The sequence below is a fragment of the Lasioglossum baleicum genome, chromosome 7 (assembly GCF_051020765.1).
Source record: "Lasioglossum baleicum chromosome 7, iyLasBale1, whole genome shotgun sequence".
Taxonomy (NCBI): Eukaryota; Metazoa; Arthropoda; class Insecta; order Hymenoptera; family Halictidae; genus Lasioglossum; species Lasioglossum baleicum.
In genome coordinates this window covers 11,515,697-11,538,164 of record NC_134935.1, presented here as the reverse complement: position 1 = coordinate 11,538,164, position 22,468 = coordinate 11,515,697, and the positions used below count along the sequence as shown (strand labels likewise).

The 22,468-nt window shown below is 38.7% G+C and overlaps 2 protein-coding genes across 7 annotated transcripts in view; one reads left to right on the top strand and one right to left on the bottom strand.

The window, feature by feature from the left end:
* The window catches only part of LOC143210265 (choline/ethanolamine transporter flvcr2a), a 65,665-nt gene that overhangs the window by 28,536 nt on the left and 14,661 nt on the right, over positions 1-22,468 (bottom strand). Inside the window, exon 1 of one of the 2 annotated variants that reach the window (XM_076426976.1) lies at positions 791-1,051. The exons of the other annotated variant lie outside the window; for it this stretch is intronic. Coding sequence (XP_076283091.1) covers positions 791-880 — 90 coding nt within the window. The 5' untranslated portion in view covers positions 881-1,051. Of the gene's footprint in view, positions 1-790; positions 1,052-22,468 lie in introns of those variants that run through there. 2 annotated transcript variants of the gene reach the window in all.
* The window catches only part of LOC143210260 (uncharacterized), a 63,487-nt gene continuing 50,298 nt past the window's right edge, over positions 9,280-22,468 (top strand). Inside the window, exon 1 of one of the 5 annotated variants that reach the window (XM_076426954.1) lies at positions 9,280-11,171. In XM_076426954.1, coding sequence (XP_076283069.1) covers positions 11,086-11,171 — 86 coding nt within the window. In that variant the 5' untranslated portion in view covers positions 9,280-11,085. The remainder of the gene's footprint in view (positions 11,172-22,468) is intronic. The other 4 variants (XM_076426953.1, XM_076426957.1, XM_076426959.1 and 1 more) reach the window with 4 other exon arrangements.

The following is a 22,468-nucleotide window of genomic DNA, read 5'->3' as shown; positions in this document are numbered from 1 at the left end:
CACAATTCCGACCAAATGCATTTTTTCAACATATTTTTTAGACGTCATTTACTAAACTAATTCTTCTAGCTGTACAGGGAAATTGAAGTCGTTTGGTCCATTCATAAAAAAGGTATCCTGATTTAAAGTGTGTGTGATCAGTTTTGCTCCTAACTGTATTTGTATAACTCCACGAATTGTAACAGAAAAAATTTTAAATCGGTAGTTTTAGATAAGTTTAAATATTTATAAAAATTCACTAAATTGGAGAGTATTTATTTTTGACTAACAATAAGTGCACATAATTTCACGAATAATATTAAGCTGACATGGTGGCGTACCGTCTTAATTTCTAAATTCTTAGAATCGCTGATACAGTATTCAGCTGATCTTGCTGCACCAACAAGTAGATCTCTGATCCGTTCAGGAGCATCATCTTTGTGTTCGCGTTTCGTAACATTTATCAGTCACCCGGGGCTTATTTCATTTCGATAACAAAGCTTCCAGCGAGCTGATAATGCATCAGTACGAGGGAACGGATACTCTTTTTTTAAAAAACATTAAAAGGTACGATATCTGTTCAGAAAGAATGGCGCGCGGATCCATCGCATCGATGGATACCCTGAGACACAAAAGGACGGAAAAGTTTCCTGGTAGAGTATTCGCTGAAGATGGAAGCCAGTTGTCTTCTGCGCGCGCGCTCGCGCCGATAAACCTTCCACATAAGAGGAAAGTTATTCGACCAGCTATCTCCTTGTCGAACTGTTATCTAATCAATTCGCGGGTAACTGAAAGTGGAAACTGTTCATACCTGATTACGAGACACTGGTCGAACGGAGATGATTCGACTCGGGTAGAGGAGATCCGATTCCTCCGTAGCACCTTGATTCTCGATCTTCATTCTCGAGCTGCAGCTTCTGAGCAATTTCTATGGCCTTTCCCGAACAGTTTATTCGACAACTTTCTCAACAACCATATAAATCGAACTCTGTGGTTTTCTTTTCAACTTGCCCGATCATTTACGGTTTCAAAAACGCAGCCTTAAGGTCGCTGCACACTAGACCGCCCCACACCAGCACCGACCAGCGTTTTCAGTGGCGCTCACCGCTATAACGGTCTGGGTTAGATCGTTCGACGGGTTATGGCGTGGCGAACGGCCGCGCTACTGGTGACCGCCAGTGAAAACGCTGGTCGGTGCTGGTGTGGGGCGGTTTAATGTGCAGCGACCTTTACTTTTACGTTATCTACTTTCTTATCAGTACATCTGTCTTTTTGCACTGCAGGGAGAACACGTTGTGTCAAATTGTCTCATCGGTCACTTTACGTTTGCACTTCAATGTTTCGATTTAGAAAATCTGATTGTCACTGTGCTTTTTAGTGAGAATGGGTCTTGTTAAGGTCGTGCTGTCACTTCAGGGCCAACGGGCCAGAATGGACACTGTCGACAGGTCTTGCAAAAATATTTTCGCGATGCAGGATTGCGGACACGACGTTTCGAAATGCAATTGCGCTCGAATCGTCCCGCGGAGATCGCCGTTTAAGCAGCGTTAATTGACAGTTGCCGTCGCACAGTGTGTCGAGTATATGGGAATTCGGGAAAAAAGTCATAACTCTTGAACTATGCAATTTTCGAGTTAGGTACCTTAATACTCTTTGAAATAAAATGCAAAGACGAATCGATTGGTATATAAAAAAAATTTGCGTTTGCGATTGTCTATGTTCGGCTTCAGTTTCACGTTTGATACTTCTGACCACGACGGCTATCGTATAAACAATTGAAAATAATGGACTGTATATTTAGAATAACATAATGAGTACAGATACTGTCTTATCGTTTCGCGCGGACTCGCGTACGCACGCGTTTCAACGTCAACATAAATTTCTACTCTTTTTACCATTTAATGTATATTTATGTACTTAAGGTCGACCGTCATATCAAGTCTAATGTGCTTTAAATTAATATAATACAAAATCTCAAAGGAACCGTTTGGTTCTTTCTTTAATACTGAATTGAAAGATTGTGTGTAAATATTTAAACAATTTTAAAGCTAAATGTATAATTTATAAGAATAAAATTGAACACATATGTAAGTACTTATCAAATGGCATGCGTTTAAAAATAATTGCAACAAATTTCTTCGGAAGACTGCGCAGAAAGCCGTCGAGCCGGAGCGTTAATATGGTTTTTTTATTATTTTCTCCACTTAAGCAAAATTGAGCAGATTAAAACCAACGCGAAATTAAAGCTTAATATGTCACCAATTACTGTAAAAAAAATTCACGGTGAAACCTCGTGATACTTTTTTTAAAACTCTAATCAAAGTTGATAATTGTTAAACATAAAAAATTGGGAAAAATTGCGAATATTTAAAAAAAAATTTTTGGGAGATTGAAGGTCTTACAATACTAAACACTCCCTGTAAAGATCAAAATAAAAAAAAAAAACTAAATAGCTTGCGAGGGACGCATGTTTTAAAAAATGCACGAAATTTGACAGTAAAGTTTCCGCCTCAATTTTAATAGCAAATCGATTTATTCAGTTAAAATTGAAGACAGTTTCATAAACTACGTTTTGTTACGAACATTTTAGGATACATAAATTTGCACATCTTACACTTTGATTTTCGGACTTTTTTCCATTGAACGACACACTGTGCGTCGTCTTGACACCGTCGCGGCAGTCACCGAAGGCGGAATATTAATTTCGCTGGCGAGAGAAGAGTTGTTTGCCGTAGCCGAAGTGAACACGCGCGAAACGGCTGATACGACGATTCACGATTGCACGCCGGTCTCGAGAATCGCGGAACTGCGACACGATCTATCGGCGCGCCAATGAGTTCCTGTGCATCGCACGCTGTTATCGGATACTGATTTCATTGCTAATTGGCCCGCAAAGCGTCGGTACCATGGACCGCATTAATAAACGACCCGGCAAACAACGACCGCAAATATTTGGAGGAAATCTCGAGCCTTCCTTCGACGAAGGAATTTTTCGTCTTCCGTAGTAGGCGCGCGCTAAATTCGATTGCAAACAACACCATGTTTAGTGTACATTGTGACTAGATAGCGCACGCTATCGGCCATGTCCACAAAATAGCAGATATAGATAAATAGATACCCATAACATAGGATTTTCCATTAATAACTGTTATTTAGAATGATAAAAAAGTGCTTTTTTTAAATATTTCACTAACCACTGAAATGAGTGTATATATAGCTCCTGTATCCTACAATTAATGCAGACCTTTTTTTATTTTCCATAAAAGTCCGCAGTCTAACATTTATTTGTAAAGAAAATTAATGTAAACGTGTGTATAGAAAATTGCCTTTTCTTAACGTTCAAGAACAAAGAATTCTGTGAACATCTACCGTCGGACAATTGATAAATTATATCTCAAGTAACAGCTTTGCTGATCGTTGCAAACTGGTGCAATTCTAAGAAGCACTGTTTACGAGTAATTAATATATGTAGATAATTAATGTAATGAGTTATGATGAAGCTTGTTAAATGAGATCATTAAATCAGATAATGGTTAGTATCTACCGTGCACAAACAGGTGTGACATTTCTATCGATTGATCTACAAGCGGTATCTTTGGAGAGTTACAGAGGGCGTGTGTCCAATAAGCTGACTTCAACTCGTGACAGCTAATCCACAATTTTTGTGTTATCGAATTTTTACTGAGGTGATATAACAAAATATAAATAGACACGAACGTTTCCTAATCGTTAAATGTTCTACTCGATCAAAACTCATTTCATCATTTACGAAAATTTTAACTCGCAAAATTTATTGAGATTTTCAACTCTGAAATATGGTAAAGCTTCGAACAGACTAAAAAAATATTTTTTGACTCCTATTTCTACAAATTGATATATAAGATTATTGACTTGTCTAAACATCTATTAAATGATGGCCGATGCAATAAAATAATGAATTCAGGAACTTAAAATTTGATATGCTCTCAGATGTAAAATGGCGCAAGGAACTTTTAAGTAGAATGCTTTTGGTGTCAGACATGTCGAAAAGAACGACTGTTGTACGAACGACTGAAGTTACGTGACTTGATAGTCTGTTTACAAATGTCTGGGAGGATTCATCGAAAGTAGAAGTAGGTTTCCAGGTGATCTGGATATTGTTGAAATGATTTGCTGCAGTTCTGACCCCGTTTCAGAGTGAACCAACTTTGCGACGCTAATTCAATATAGCTGATAAATTAATAGAACAAGTGCCTCGTATCAAAAGACAAGAATGTTTGCTTCTCGCTTATTCTCTCGGTATTCCTGGACTAAGTCCTCCAGTTTATCAATTTCAATTAAACGAGACAGAAAATATTCGATAAATGACTAATCTACAATTTTCCTAGATGCGAAAGGTATCTATATTGTACTTGGAAAGATTAATTCTTCCGTCTTGTGCTGATACTTGTAACAAACACTATTAACAGTAGGTTTACTGACAATGAGCATTAAGAGTGACTATTTTACATAACTTTATAAAAATGACGAGAATGTGTCTGTCCAAACTTTTAGTCATTTTATTATGCTCTCTCCGGGCGGGTTGCTGCCGACCACTGCCGGTATACCTGAAAAGATCAGCTCCGAACTGGCCGATTATTTACAACCACCGCGCTCCGACAACTTCAAATCCGACAGATGGACAACACGTCCGACAGATCCATCGAATCAGACGATGGAATCATACATACATACATACTTTTCTATTTTATATACAGGGTGTTCCAAAATTCCTGCACATCCCGGAAATGGGAGATTCCAGAGATCATTTAACGCAACATTTTCCTTAGCAAAAATGTTATCTGTGGCTTTGTTTAGGAGTTATTAACGAAAAACAGGGACCAATCAGAGCGCGACCTAGACGCGAGTTGGCACAGTCGGCCCGGCACGCCAACTGTCGATTGGGCGACTGTGCCAACTCGCGTGTAAGGTCGCGCTATGGTTGGTCCGTGTTTTTCGTTAATAACTCCTAAACAAAGCTACAGATAATATTTTTGCTAAGGAAAATGTCGCTTCAAATAACGCCAGGAACCTCCCATTTCCGGCTGTTGAAGCAGTTTTGGGACATCCTGTATACATGGATATATCTAGAAGGCTGCAATAAATTTATTTTGGGAAAAAATTTGTAAAATTTTTCTTTACGGGGGAAAGCTTCTAGTTAAAGGGTTTGGGGGTTCGAGTGAAAAAGGACACAGGTGTTGCGACCGATAAGATGAAACAAGTGGCCGGACGCTATTAAGACATGAGTGTTTATTGAAGTAACGTCCGGCGATCAGTTAGGACGTGCTTGATATGATAATGAGACCGCACGTGTACGGGCAAAACACTGTCCTTCGTCGACGCTACTTGATCGATTCGAAATTCTCCGTACCTTGGCGAAATTGTGTTGCCAATCTTTCATCGTGCATAATAATATCTGCAATAATTCAGCGAGAAAAATTGCACATTTTTCAATCATAAACTAATTTGATAAATTAAATGCAAGGCTTGATCTACAGATTATAAAAAGACACTTAATACATTTAACATTGATTGCAACTTTATTCCTGTTCCGATTGTGCGACTTTATGTCATAGTGAGATATCATCACGGTCTGAACTCTGCTGACAGTGGTTACCGACGGTGTTAGTCAGACACGCCTAACTAGTAGGCAGCCCGCTTAACGCGCGTGAAGTGGCGTCTACCGCTGAAAGGTGCACAAGCTGACGTAACAGATTCGTGATCTCTCGACTCTCTCGCACTATTCAGACAATGCTGAAGTAAATTGCATAAAAATTTGTTCACTTATTATATACTAGCACAATTCATTGTTTATAATACAGATCGTCAATTAGTTCTTTTTGGATTGAATTCCTAGTATTTATTCTCCTAAGAATTTAAGGATATTTTTATATTATTTCCGACTTTTTAAAACGATTTAAACAGAAAATATATTTAACTTTAATTTCTTACTACTTTCAAGTTCTTGAACAATTTTAATTTAAACATCCTAGAAATAATACATATTTTAAAATTCTTTTCGCCTGAACAGCAATTTATTTAATAGTACTTTCAGCGCACTCTGCAGATTTTCCGCGCTTGTTCGATGCAATGCGAGCGGAGCGGAAATTCCGCGAATAAAATATATTTCCGTTTCTTACGAGAGACGTTCTCTTAGACCCGTAAATCATTTTTGATCCTTTCGCGAGCGACACGGGCCGAGGTAACGATGACGTAACGGTCTCGGATAAAAGTTACATAAGGTTCGCTCGGTTTTCCATCCCTTTTCCCGCCTCCGGGAAAACGTTTCCCGTCTCTCTGTTAGCATCTCCGCGATTCCCACTTTAATTGACGCACTCCACTGCGGAGAAAGAAGTGCTTCGTTTCTTCCGCCGTTTTTCCGTGAGCTCTTTCCCCCTCCCTCGAGAGCGTACTAAATTGATCGTGCGATTTTCCCTCAAAAGAATTTAGCGAAAAGCTCTCACCGCTCGCGATAATGATAATGCATCTCGGCCCACGAAAATCTTTTCTTCCGGACCTCACTCGCAGAACGAAGTGCGGACTCTTTCCGACCGACTTGCTCCGTCTTTGACTCTCAACGGGAACAAAGGGTTCTGTGAACGCAATTCAGTGTTTCTTGCTCTGTTTGATTTACTAATTGAATGCGCAATTGCCACTCGCTTTTTTTCTTAGTTGGACGACGATTTTATGACATTGTAATAAACGTCGTGAATGGACTGCGGATCTTTATGCAAAATATAAATTGTCTGCATTAATCCCAAGAAGGAGTTATATAGAAATTGGTATCTTCTCTGCTGAGTAATATTAAACTCTACTGTTTTGTGTTTTACCTACTCACTTCCGTCATAAATATGATAAATGAAATGTGTAGGTAGAATACAAAATAGAAAAACATCAGATGACGTTATTTACAACCTGTTGTAATAGTTAGCAACAGTAAAAGACTAGATTAGAATTAATTCAATGCAGTAATATTTACCTTCGAAGCTCATTAAACGAATGAAAAAGAATTTCTGCGCGTTGTTTATAAATGTCTTCGAGGAGGAATAAAATATATACTTTTGTAGAATTTCGTGCTTACGTCACCTTCAAACAGGTGAAACTATTCGCACAGAAAATAACGATACAATTGATCTCAGACTTACGATTGCTGGCCATAGAAACATGAATTTACATGGAGTTTCGCAGTCTAATAATTACATACCGTTTCGTACAAGCCGCACTGCTATCTGATTATGAGACTACTTACGAAAAAAAGAATGTAAAGGAAGCAAACCATTTCCAATTAATAACAGGCACGGCAGAGTTGAATAAACTTGTCACTGGTTCCAACGTCAAGTATAATTACTGTAGCGAAACAAAAAGAGTTATGAAATACTTTTCACACATTCGACGCGTAACAAGTGGATCATCTGCTTCATCTGTTTCGCACGCTTCACAGGTTTCACGCATTGCATGTTTCCTATATTCCAAGTGATTTACACGCTTCATGTATCTGTTGCGAGTGGCGTGTACCATATACTACATCCGCTTCAGGATTTTTTTCATATAAATATTCATATTTTATAAATAAAGGAAGTTCTGATGGAAAATCGATGCGTTCCTGTATTTCTGCATTCCAGCATGATTTGGGATGACATAGTAATGAAAGTACAAAAAATTGACGACACTATTTTTGCTTGTGTGTGTTTTTAATAATAAGAGTGCGAAAATCAATGCATTCCACCACGATTTGGAACGGTACGTTAATATAAATGTTGAATAAATTACATTAGCCTTGAGAAAGAAATTTCCTTTTATTTTTAATTACTATTAGATTGTAAAAATCAATGCGTTCCTGCATTCCAGCACGATTTGGGATAATACATTAATCAAAATGTCTTACTCGTAATAATTAGACAATGAATTTTGCACATACGTACAATTTGCAAAAACATCAAGAGAAACGATCTTTGCCCCAATAATGACACTCATAATAAAAGAACTGGACTTCCTGTGAATCATCGGTCTCGAAAATTGGTTCATAAAAATATGCATAAACACCCGAACTGTTTTCCAATTTACTGAAACAGGGAAGTCGTTAAAATGAATGGCTTGCACTTCCAAGAACCTCGTTTTAAAGTAGCCATTTTCGTAAAATAACGAAATACACTGAGAAGTGACGTACAGCACTCAATGTACCAACATTTTATTAAATAATTCGAACATGTTTCTGTTGACAAATAGCGTATCTCAGAACTTATATACAATGAGTGTAAAAAGTATTCGTACGCCCTTTAAAATAGAATAACTTTTTTATGATTGTACCAGACGACCTGATTTTTTATAATCAATTAGAAGCATTGGTTTACGAAATGATATGCAAAAAAGATTTTCCAAAAATTATAATTTACAAGGTTACATGCGAAAATAAAACAGGGAATTTTTAAAACTTCTTTATTTGGGCCCTTGTATGTTTTGTAGATCTATGTTAGTTATACACGTGCTGAAAATTTCATCGAAATCGATTAACATACACACGGACTACAAGCGGTTAAAATGGTGAAAATCGCAGTTTTACACGACTTTCGATTAGTTTCTGCTTAAAATCCACAGAATTGTACATCTTTCGCTGCGTGTCGTTTTTTCCTGCGTCAACCGATTTCAATGAAATTTTCAGCATGTGTATAACTAACATAGATCTACAAAACATATATTTTAAATTTTCGTCAAGTGCCCAAATAAAGAAGTTTTAAAAAATACTTCTTTTATTTTTGCATGTAACCTTGTAAATTATAATTTTTGGAAAATCTTTTTTGCATATCATTTCGTAAAAAAATCAGTAGAAAAATCAGGTCGTTTGGTACAATTATTTATAAAAAAGTTATTTAAAATGGGCGTATTTTAAAGGGCGTACGAATACTTCTTACACTCACTGTGGTTCAGTTTTCATCATTTTTTTTTATACAACTATTGAACACGCGGTCTTCAAAGGAAGATATTTACCGTGTACAAACAGATTCGGAATTTTTCGCATGCGAAAGAAGGCTTGTGTGTTAATAATAAACAGGTTTCTTACCAGAAATTCGGGACACATGTTTCATGACGGGTAGCACAAACAAAGATCAATGTTCGCGTTTTCTCGGCCAATTAGGTCCACGCACAGAGTGCTGGAACTTCGTTCAGAGCTGATCGCGTCCCATTACGGCGGAATGACGTTCCATGCGTCGCAGGCCGGGAGAAAGAGCCAGTAATCATTGTGCTTTCGCGAATCATCCAAACCGTGACGTCCCGTCGAAACGAATCCTAGTCAAAGCGGGCCGCGTCTTGAGGCGCAATCACGCGGTGCGCGACGATCTCGTGAATGTGCACGCGTGTCTACAGTCTACACGCGGTTACCATAGCTTTGCTTCAGTTCAATCTTATCGTGCGGTCCGTTCACATCTCCTGCACAGCCCGGTTACCATTTTAATCACGACGGAGAGCAAGTGCGGTGCGCCAGGGTCCCGGAACTTTCGAAATTTCCTCGGGGAAAAGTGCGTGTGAAAGTGCGACTACGTTACACGCAATTGAATGGTCCTTCCAGGCCCGAGAGACTCTGCCCTACTGTCATCCGCGTTGTTTACCGTCGAAGGACACACACACGGCTTCAATACTTTGTTAGTTTTTCGACACAGAGGACTTTTCGATATAGGTGTCATTGTGTTTCACACCTCGGGGACCCGCGAAAATATTCCGCCTCTGATAAGTGATCGGTTAAAGATAGAGAAGCTGCGAGCTCCCAAGATGGAGAACTGGACTTCCATCTTTACACCTTTGTTAATTAAATGCTGAGTGATAGAGAGGATCATTCAGAGCTTCGAGCAGACTGTGAATGGTTAATTATTATCGTTTCTTTTAATACCTTGTGATGCTTTTTCACACTGTGCATACGATTTGCGTTCAAGGATTTCAGAAGAACTGTTTCGTTCAGAAATCGACACGAGGCGAGAGTGTTTGTGATCGAAGTTTTCGAGAAAAAATTGCTTAATAGTCTCAAAGGAAACCATTAAAAGGTACAGATAGAGAAGAATCATTAAATTAAAAGGTACATATAGAGAAGAATCTAATGTCTACACAAATCCAGAAACTGGCAGAAATTTCTTTTCCCGAAGGTACTTCTCTTCATTCTTGCTGTCTCTAGAACTACTGAGATAGTACCTGTTCGAATTAGAGAGGTCGGAATTACTTGTTCTTCTTCGTGAAAATGAAGATTTGTGCAATGTCATGCCTGACGTCGTTTATATTCGAGTGAAATCTCTGTCAAGGATTGTTGATAGAGCATCCGAAAGCATTAGTACCTCCGCTTGCCTCGAAGATCGTGCTATTATGACCTTGCATTCACTGACAAGTTTATCAGTTGGCTGGAATAAATAATCTTCTCTTGGCACATTTTCTCTGTTATTTCCTACGCTAACTTGCAACATGCTAAAATGCATCAAATTCACAGTCTATTTATCATACACGCATAAGACGCGTAGTCAATAACAAAATGTCAAGCAAGTAATTTCAACACGTCAACAGCTTCATTGTCAACAAATTCGCAACAAAGGCCCGGAAATTATCAGAATCGGGCAACATTCTAACGAAGCAAAGTCCCGAAAAACAAAAGCGAGAAGAGATCAGGATAGATCGCTAAGCGCTTTCTCGATCGGGCGAGATTCGAATCGGCGTCCTCCGAAATCAACAATCGAGGTTTTATCGACAGTATCAGATAACGGAGCGCGCGTCGTTCATAGATCGTGGCTGCGAAATCAGTCGTCGACTGCTCGCCAGTGCCTGGACAGGTGTTTCGAGTACTTTGAAGTGTTGGATCGTTCGAGTTTCCGCGTAGTTCCATCGAGTTCCCGCTGCGTTTAACCGAGACTCACCTCGCGAGAACAAGGGTGCCAGGACAGATATCTCGCCGGAGGACCGGTTCGATAAAAGAGTGAAAAGAAATGGGACTCGTGGGCGACAGAGTCGGACGCCGCACCCTCTCTGGATCCATCAGCAGTAATTAAACGCACGGTGACGCGGTGTAGCAAGGATCGATAGTCATCGATCTCGAAACGTTCAGCGAGCGGAAGAATGATCACGTCGCCCGGCATCACCATCCTGGCGGCGGGCGTCGCTTCCGGGATCTGCTTTTTAGTTCTGAGCAGCATCCTCAAGGGGTGAGTAATCGGCGAATAACCGTTTCCCGTTAATTTCCTTGGGGAAATTTTTAATCGCCGATCGAAAACGAGAATCCGATTCGTAATTGCGGGGTACGATTGTCGGCGGATAGATTGCGCGGCATTATGCAAACGTACATTTACACAGATTACTCCGCGGGAATCGGAATCGGGGAAAGATCTGCTCCGTTGGTTGGAAGATCATGGTAAAAGTAAAACGCGAATTAATTCCTGCTAATGGACACGTTCTGCGTGGCACGTGATCCGCGGCTTATTTAGAGGTGGTGCGCGTGCTCCGTTCGACCGAGGACGCGTAATCGGTCAAATTGGTATTACACGTCTACGAAATTTCGAGCACCGTAACCTTGAGGGGACCTTTGAATTTTCTTTAATTATTCGTATTGCAAGTACAAAGTTATTGTATATATTTATTTTATATAGAAAGTGCCCCATAAATGTGCTTCCTTCAAAAAGGTGATCCCCGAGGACATTTAAAATAACTTTTTCCTTTGCGAAAATGTCCTCTGCGGCTTGAAGTTATTAACGCAAAACGCGGACCAATCAGAACATAGCTACCGCGAACGTTGGCGCTGGCATTGGCCGAGCCGCAATCCCTCCGGCGTAGTGACTCTCTGATTGGTCCATGTCGAAATGATCGCAGAGAATTTTTCTTTTGCATAAAAATCCAACTGTCTATAGTTGGACACTCATTTTAAAGCCTGAAAATAAACAAGGAAGCGAAGTTCCTTTCCGAGGAAATGAAAATTTCGAAACATGTATTCTAGTTATGTTAGTTGCGAAATCTTTAAAAACATTCAAAGTGAAACATTCAAAGTGTTACTTAAAATTGCATTCGCTAAATTGGCTAGCGAAGAAAATAAATTTTTCTACACTTTTTGTGAAGTCGTTTCTTTGTTTACTTGCGCAACAGCGATCAATTACGATCGAACATTATGAAGTAATCAGTGAATTTATTCCTCGGAGACCAGCGGCGATAATTGGGCGTAATAAAAAGATTCATGTTTCTTGTCTAACAAATATGAATACACAAACAGCGTTCATTTTCCACTAAATCACGTTTCCGCCGCTTTCCTAAAAAGGAAGCGAAAGAGATTGATCGATCGAGCGATGAAATATCAATTTCCATCGGTTTTATTCGGCATTAGGAGAGATCATTCCGGAGGAGATTCTTCTGTCAGCCGTGCAGGAAAAACTTCACTTTCGCGAACCTTGAAGACATCGCAGACGGACGTTAATGACGCGTGACGTGGCGCGAGCACATGCTCGGCTTGTTTGCGACGCGTTTCAGTCTTCTCCTTCAGACTTTTTACCCGTGCCCGGACATCAGGTTTTCGTGGGATAAGAAAACAGAGACGAAGAACTGTTCTCTACCCTTGGGAGAAAGCTGCAAATTCGAAATCTCTCGTCGGATAAACAAAAAATATTGGAACGTTTTCTATTAAAAGTCCGAGCTCTGAAAACATATATCATTTTCCTACGCATAGCTGTCAATTTCAGACAATTTATAAGATCAAATCTGGTTACGTTATTATAGGTCAAGTAACAAATTTGTTTGAAAATCTGGAGTGCAGATATTATTATTTGGAGTTTGATAACAGTATCAGCGAACAGAGCGGTGCAGGAGCACTATGAAATTTAGAAATCGCATCGAATCGCAATCAATTTCTCAATCGACTGCATTTCTTCTGCTCCGTCGATGTTTCCTCGGATTTTTTCGCGATCTTTTCGCACCGTTTCTGTTCGATTCGCGCGCATTAGATACCCACTAACTAGTCGAACCGCTTTCTAAGCGCGACACGAGATAGATTCGACTTATAAATTCAGGGATTCGAGGAAATTAATCGTTTATCAAGGGCCGTCTTCTTATCGCGGAAATCTCCTTTGACGACTGACGTTCGTTCTTTCGTCGTAAAAACGTTACAAGCAATTGTGCTCCCTCGTGAGAATCGAATGATCTCAGAAACGCATTGTGTAACGCGATGTTTTTTTATGCGTAATTTGTAACGAAAGAGAAAAAACGAAAAAGGAAGATGGTGATTAACGGTGAACGTAAACAGGCACGATAACGGTATATTTTAAAACGGCAAACAAGATCTTGCGATGTGTCATCTTAATCTAGATAAATGATCGCGAGCGAGCGGGGCTCGAGCTGCGAGGTCGTTGATAGGCCTTTTCAAGGTCAGTCGGAGCTTCCTCAATGAGAAGGACTTGCTCGATAACTCCATTCAGATTATTGAATGTCACTGAAAATTTCGGGACAATGTATCTCAGTTTCTAATGCACTTGTAGATGTACGTAATACGATAGACTTTATGCACTTATGGTTAAAATGATTGCTTGAAATGCAAAACGGTAGAAAGTTAAAAAGAATACATTTATATTCGAGTATTGTTTCTAGGACTTTGCTTCAGAAAGTTTTTATCTTGCATGAAGATCCACGGTCTAAATAATGATAGCATAATCTCAAAATGCATTCCAATGCCACTGTGCTCCAATAAACAATACTCGTGCAATACATTCTTATCGACGTAATCAAATTATAATCTATAAAACAGGGGAAAAATAGCAGATTAAGGTTTAAGCAGTCTTCATAAAGCAGAAGATTCAATCTTCATTCAGTAAAAATTTTTTACAGTTTTTACCAGGGACCCTAACTGTTATAACAAAAAAGAAAACAAGTCATGGAATAACAAGTATTTCATCAACTAAAATCGTATTGGTTACAAATAAGGATTATAAGTAGACTGCGGATCTTTATGCAAAATAAAAATTTTCTCTATCAATTGCAAAACATAAAAACCATAAATTGTTTTCGATCTTTAACAATGTTAATACTTTGAAGATAACATATGGATATTCTTAAATTGTCCTAATGTGTTTACTGTTTTAAATGACATCCACCCATTTTCGTTATATATGCATAAAATCAGCAGTCTAATTATAAGTAACCGAAATTTTTTCTGATCAAGTGAAAAGTCAATTCATTGTCAAAAAAAGTCATCGATAACTGTTATGAGCGATCAAAATTTTCTCTCACCGATAACTGTTATGCGCGATCGAAATAAACTCTCATTGAGAACAGTTTTGAAACAGTTTTTCTTCATCGATAACAGTTATCGAAGAGGATCCAGTTTTTTGGACACTAATAAATGTTACTTGTAACCAAAAAGTATAAAAATCGATATTTTTTCATCATTTTGTTCTTCGAATTTGTTTCTTTATACATTGTGTAGATTATCTTATATTTCACTAATAATCAACTTTTTAGTTATGACTTTTTTTAATGATTTTTTAGAAAATTTTAGAATAACTGTTATTTTTGGTCCCTGGTTTTTACAGATTCTTTTTGTAGAATTTTCGACCAAAAACGTGTCCACAATTTTTCACCTGCTAGGAACGTCCGAATTCTGAACTCAAAATAGCTTCGTGTGCAAAGGGTTAATGGGTGGCTAAGCTAACGCGACGTGACCTAACCCAAAGCTGCTAACGAGCAAGAGTTCGCGAGCCGATGTCCGCTTGACACGTTTTGTATGTAAACAAAGATTATCTGCGTTGCATTGGCGATTAGAGCCGAGACGTCGATGGCCATTTTCGATCTTCCTTGACACTGATAATGGCGGAGACTGTGTGCGGGGCATCTGCGACTTCTGCGAGTCGTCCGAGAGGTCCGCCCGGTTCCTTAACGATCTCGTTGGAATTTCTTGGTTCGGTCGCGTTGCGAAACCAGGCTCGAGCGTCATTTCGACTCCGCTGGGCAAAGTAGTCCGGGCAAAGGCCTCGAAGAAGAATCTTCGGCCGTTATGACCCGCGAGCTATACGAGCTACATGTTCATTCTTCGCCACGTGTCCAACCACTCACAATAACCATTAACCCATTATACGTAGAACATGTTATTTCCACTTTAAATTATAAGTTATTCTTACCTCAAAGATCGGTTCGCGGTAAACTTGCCATTTGCGATCGACCAAACCCCTCAGTTTTTCATGATTCTTACATTTCTGAACTATGATGATATCTTTAAAATACAATTTAATTCTGAGCCTATTATTTAATTCTCTTGGTCCTCAAAAACGGTTGTGAATGTTAGAGATCAATTATTAGATCAACAGATTAACAAAAATTGCTAAGCTAAAATGTTTTGTACATTCTTAGGACCATAAATGTATATGAGAATAGGAAACACAGTGAGAAGGAAAACTGAACTAAAGAAATTCATTATTTATGTATCTATTAAAATAAGGTCATCCCCAAGGAAAACGATGTTTTCTTTAGTTCAGTTTTGCTCGTTACTATGTTTCCGCACAGACAAGGTCAGTCAAGTGTAGACAAAGATAAAAAGTAGGAAACTTCCGAGAAACTGTTCTAGCTGAACCTACCAGGAAAGTGTCAAGATCAGTTGATAAACACACATGTACGACACACTTTCAAGTAGTTTTACACGAGATTAAATTTCGGTATCCAATAAAATGCGTTCAAAAATATTTAATTTAGAGTCAAATATACTAAACATATTTAAAAGAATGGTTTAACTTTCTCACGAATATGGATGTGTTAGTTTTAAAAATAAATACGCTCCACCTAAAATTTAGAAAAATGTTTCTCTATCATGTATGAAATTCCCGTCGCTGTTGTATTCAGCTAACGGGAAAATTCTCGAAATGCATTGCAGTCAGACATTCATATCGCAGTTACTAGAAAGCGTCAATCAAGATGGAGGGCATGTCCGAGGGACCATAAAATTCGGTAAAAACGAGCATTCGCCTGTTTTTGCGACGCCTTGTACGTGCTCCTGTTTATAAACGAATATGTTCCGCCGTGTACCAAATATGTGGCCGTGCAACGTGAAGTTTGGTATGCAGGACCCGCTTTTATTTACTCTCTTCCTCTGACCAGTCGGACGAGTGTCGCTCGATATTCTCCTTTTTTCGTCGGACACCGGGTAAATTACTTTTCGGCGATTTCCCCTGACGAGGGGAGGAGCGAAGGTCCCGGGTAGAACGAAATTGACCTTAAATCGCGAAAGAATTTGGGCTACAAAAATGTCTGACAACACTGCATCCATTAGTGTTTTTATCTTGTATTTTTTATTAGCTACAAGGAATCTTGTAATTCGCGAATGAAACTTCCTTTCGCCCGATTATTGCAAAGCGACCGATCGAAACCTTTTGTATAAATGTTGGCAGTCCAACATTACAGCTTAACCCTTTGACACATAACATATTTTCTAAAAAAGCTAATAAAAAATACAGTAACATTGATTACTGTAAAAAATACATGAAACTCGAATACAGTTGGGCCAGTATAAAGATGCTACTCACTGTCATCGTAGATTCAAGAAGAATCCTGAATGATCACGACCACGATGTGCACTAGTAAATATTCAACTGAACGCGTTCAGGTAGGCGATGTACCTCACTTATTATGATCAAGTAATTCCCCGGCATCCCACGATACCATATCGATGACGAATTCGCAACAACTGTGTTTTTTGCTATTTTGAAAACCACCTAATACCAGCTAAGCATTCTCAGCTAGGCATGCGTTAATTGTCGATAACGTGGCTGCATAATTTATTTCCTCGTTCCTCGGACACGAGCTGACTTTTTTTTTTAAATGAATCTATTCCAATGTTTTTATGTACTTTAAAGTCTCGGTCAATTACTTCAGCTTCTTACAACAGACAGTAAGCTGCGTTTTATCTAATCCAGTGGATTATTACTAGTCTGCGAATGATTATGCAAAATAAAAATTGTCTGCACCTGTTAAAAGTAACAGAAGTCACGTAGGTTAATGTTCTTTAATCTTTTTGTTGTTTCTAGTTGCAACTACTCACTTTTACCACAACTGCATAAAATCAGCAGTTTGATTATACTTAGAAAACGTTCGATTTAATACAGCATATTGATAAATAGATACGATTGTATGTATCGGTGTATTATGCGCGTTTGGAAGGTCAAGAATATAATCCTTCTAAACCATGGAGTCTAATCATTCTAGACACACAATTAGATCACACTTCACCTAATTTCTCAGCCAACAATTCACGAACCGTTTACAAACTACCGAACGCTAGACCGCGTGTCGAGTGAACACTCGAACATCGTGAACGTTCGAACGAACAATGGATAGTTGCGCGATATATTCGGAAAATCGGGTGGGTACAGTAACAAAATTAATTAGAAGCACCATTGTGTATGCAAATGACGTTCTACCATAGACCTTCAGCACCGCTGTGATTACGTGCCTCTTGTAACATCGTTACGCACGATTAATTAAGTCAATGGCGAGAGAAGTTTCGTATTGCCGGAGCAACGAATCTCGTGGTCGTGCGGTTTCCTTTCCGCGCGGCTCCTAGCCTTAATGATTCAGTGCAGATCGATATCAGGCCCGCGTCCCAAGATAACGAGCCCGGCGCATTGTTTCGACGTAAGTTGACCCAGATGAAGAAGTAATTTCTCAACGAGCGTGAACCGGCCGCGAGAACGCGTGCCGGCCGTGAGACCGAATAATCTCGCACCGATCCTGACCTGTTCACACCATCGCATCGCCGCCCGTTAATAAACAACAGGGAGTATACTAGAGGTGTGCGAAAACCCAAGAATATCGGGTCATGGTGCGTTGGACCAGGTCCTCAAAAGTACACTGGCATGAAAAATTAGTCATTTTTTTTCAAACTTAGTCATTTTTATTACATAATTAATTAAAATACTAAAACATAATTAAGGTCATTTGCGTTTAAACATTTCCCTTGTCCAAAACGTTGTAACTTTCTGGTCTCATTTTAAAGCTTGAACCTTCTATTCCAGTGTTGCAGTGTGAATATGTATATTTTTTTCGATAATTTTCCAAATTCGAAGTTCTTGAGGACGTTAAAAAATTGTTACAATGCATGTTATTGATCATCGCACCCAAAATTCTCTGGTTTTTTAAGTGTGGGAGAACATATCATTTGGGAGAACACATTCCCGATCGATCCTCGATCCCCGACATTTCGCAATAATTCAGCGGGCCGCGATATACAAGACGATAAAAAGTTTTCGCGAACAGCTCCATTATTCATCGGATAGATTCTGCTCCGCGCTCGGACACGTTCGTTGCTTCGATTTCCTGTTCGCTTCGTGTCACAATTAGCGGCCCTCGGTTTAGTCGATCGTGCCCGAGCTCGTCTTGCTGTCTAGTTTTCTGGCCCCGGATTTGCGATAACAAGACTGCGGACGTGTTTACACAGGTTCCCCGGGAAATTTATGAATCAGAAAAGGACGTTTGGAACACGGTTTTCTTTGGTGAAATATGATCGACCCCCGGCTTAGTGACGTCTCAGTGATACTAAATTGTGATCGAATTTGAGCAGATAGCCTATGAAGAAATGTTTAAGAATAAATTTAACTGGAGAGGATCAATTTTTCAGAGAAAAAATATGAAATTTATACAGGTGCCCCTATGATATACAAAAGTAAATATATGATGAATCAGGTCAGTCAACTTATCTCTAAAGGAAGTATGTAGAATGTGTAAATTTCATAGAAAACGCAAAAACAAAAGTGACACCTATCTTATCATTACTTTGAAAAAAAACCTAATGTTGATTAAATAGCAATATTGTTTTTCGCAATTGGAACATCTTATCTCAATTTCTGTTTGCTGGTACTGTCACCAGCCTCTTTCGAACACTATCCAATGCTTTCGATAAGTTTATCATAGAAGGTTCTTTTCCAGTTTTTCGTTTCGCACAATAAACAGACTGCGAAAAGAGATAAATGTTTAAAATCACGACTATGGAAGCAACAGTCAAAGAAATCAGATTGGGAAAACAAGAAATGTTTTGACAAAGAAATATGGAAGAAGATATTACGTCTAAAAAGTTTCTTTCGTAATGTGTATGTTTAATATCGTTAAAGAACACGTGATCATCTGTTTATCAACATACAAGAGGAGGATAAAAAAATCAGATTGCGAAAGGAATGAAATGTTCGAAACAAAACAATTCTAAAAGAAAATAACAGAGAGGGAGAGAGCAGAAATCAGGCTGCGAAAAGAAAAAAGCATTTGAAAAAAATATATGGTAGGGAATAAAAGGGAAGTAAGAAATATATGTGAGACATTAAGGAGTAAATTCATGCAAACTGTGTCGACTGCCGGCGCTGGGAATTAGAGACGGGCGAGGAAGTTTACGAGAGGAACCGCGGATTTCTGCGACGCGCATGATGAAATGCAAAGCAGCAAGCGATTTCACGGGCAAATTGTCGACAGATGCCGGGGCTCGTGCAAACATGGAAAATGCGTTGGAGTGTTGTGAACGAGGCCGGGGAATTTCTGGTACCGTTAATAATCATGATAATTCGCGTCCGATACACGGCCGATGCATTCTCCAACCTGGAACTAGTCTACATATATTAAAGCCGTACGACGGATTAAATAATATGATACGAGGAAGCCACGTGTATCCCATTAAATAATTCGATGGATGGCATATTGCATTATCGACATGTCACTGCACTCCTACCGGGAAACATGTTTTTACGATCGGAGTCGCGAACGTCCTCGGCAAAAACTTTTCTGAATTGTGATGCAAGCGTGTAAGCAAGCGAGGTATGTGTATTAGGTTGTTGCGTATAAAATGTCGGATTTTCAAGAATAATGTTAAACAAACATACATAAAAATATTCTGTCAACGAATTACAAGTTTTTTTATTGTATTGTGGTGGAACATTCATAAGCTTAAAATAGTATTTTTCTTTAACTGACATGAACTGAAAAATAGTAATATTTTCAAGAATAATGTTAAACAAACGTACATAAAAATATTCTGTCAACGAATTACAAGTTTTTTGATTGTATTGTGGTGGAACATTCATAAGCTCAAAATAGTATTTTTCTTTAACTGACATGAACTGAAAAATAGTAATATTTTTTTGTAGGTTGTGCATGTCTATACAGGGTAAGTCGTATATAAAGATTATAAGTGGTTATTGCAATACCAAGTTTCGAAGTAACTTCTGTTTTTGCCAATTAGTCGTCGGATATAATTGAGACCACTTTCGGAATATAGTCATTTTTATTACCACATCTAATTGCTAACAAGCATTTAACATACAACGTTGCTAGAAATGTCTTATTGCAAAAGGAAAGCTTGAAAGTAATGCGTTGGCCTATAAGAACAATGACTTTCTGATTACAGAGTGACCACAGATATTTGTTAAAGCATACGGCAAGAAAACGATTGCATAACATTGTACCATAACATTACGATTCTGACAAGATGATTCGACACTTTCTCCTTCTCTCAGATATTGAAGCGAGACTATTTTAACCTTTCCCAGACAAGACAGAAATCTTTTTTCAGATACCTCAGATATTTCCCACGGGAAATTGCAGTATATCGATCTCGAATACAAGTATAATAATTTGTGGTAAACATATATATCCCTCTGCAATTCAATGCAATAAAAATGTTAATCGTTTAACTACCAGGAAACGGAAAACAACTATCTTTGGAACAGACATAAATGAATGGAAAACGTTGAATGAATATCCTTCCCTACAAACCGCAGGTTTCCAGAATGTCATGACTACGTTTCTGTACTCGTGTCAACAGTGTTGAAGAAAACAGAAACTTACCCATGTCGCATGTAAATATTTACTATCGGCAAGTACAGTACTACAAAGCAATTCGTTCCTTCTGCATCTTACTCTCTTCTAAATAAACACATTAAATTATAAACCAAGTGTTTATGACTGCAATTTGTTGTTTTATTCATAAAATAAGTCAGGATAGACTATTTTATTTAAGTTTGGTTTCCTTGATGAAATTCAGCAGGTTATATTTTGTAAAAATGCTAGAAAGGTAAGCGAGAGAAATTAGGCACCTGCTAAATGCAGTACTTAATTTATCTCTTTTAATGTCTACAGTTTTGTAGACATTATTGAAACAGAACTGATAAAATGTGTGTCAAATTGAGGGGTCGGATGAGGGTTAAGAATCATTCAATGTGGTTCGTTAATGCGTTCCGAAGTGCCTCGTACGCGTCGCGAATGATCATTACAGTTCATTACACTGGAACACGCGACCTGCGGGCGTTGTGAAGCGCTCTATCGGCTTCGTCTTCCGATCGCGACGCGACGCTCTCACGATCCTTTGCATCGTTCTCGTTCCTTCGACACACATCGGGAACAATCGAAACCGTTGGCGCGTGGTCTGTTTCCCGTGAAAACCGCTGTCAAACAACGCGTTCGTGATGGATGTATACATATAGGTTTTGCACTCCAAATTCATCCTTATGTAAATGAATTCCACTCTTTTGTAAATTCAAAACCTTCCTTAAAAATACATTATTTTCAAACGGTTGAATTTGGTTTGTAAAATGGTGAAATTGATTTGCGAAAGAGTGAATTTAGAGTACAAAACCTGTATCCCGGCGGTATGCTTCCCAATTAACGCCCACGCTAACGTCGGTAACAAGTATCTCCTCCATTTTCTACCTCTGCGATACCGCAACTTGCGTGATGCAAAAATTGCCAATTACGTTCGGTGCGTGGAAAAGGCCACTCGCAGCAATTATTAGACTGCTTATTGCTCACGTATGTGTTTCGAACTATTACAAATATTATTTAACTATATACAAATATTGTATTTATATCGTTCATTCATAAGAAAAGTGACGCAACTCAAAATACATATATTTCTAAAACAAGTATAATAATAAATATATAAATTGTGGTGAACTTTTTCTTATAACGAATATACATAACAATTAACCCTTTACCTAAATAACAACAAATTATTTTACGTTTTTAAGTTGGTTATATACGATAAAGACATGGCTCGAAAATTTCCTTCTTTTGATTTATGTCACTTTTCTCCTAATTGAAATGATATGATAATTTTTGATGGAGTTGACTATGTTCATTATGTCAATTTTCAAAGTTTGTACGCGAGTGACTGGTTACGCAACACAACAATATTGGCGATAATTAATAACGTCGGTCGAAGACAATGCTCCGGCAGACGAGAGGGAATGCACGGCGATCCGAGCACGAGGTACGAAGGCGTTTAAGAATGCGGCCGATGTATGCTAACGCCCACGGGAATCGTAATGTATTCGCGGCGGGTTCGTTGAAATTTGACAGCCGTTACGAAAACAGTTATCCAACCCTATGCTTCCTCGGCGTAATATAGGAAACGGAGGAAGCGGCTGATAACATGAATTTTAATGAGCGTAATCTCGCTCGTGGGAGTATTTACTCTATTTGCCAAAGGAGTCGCATACGACCAAGG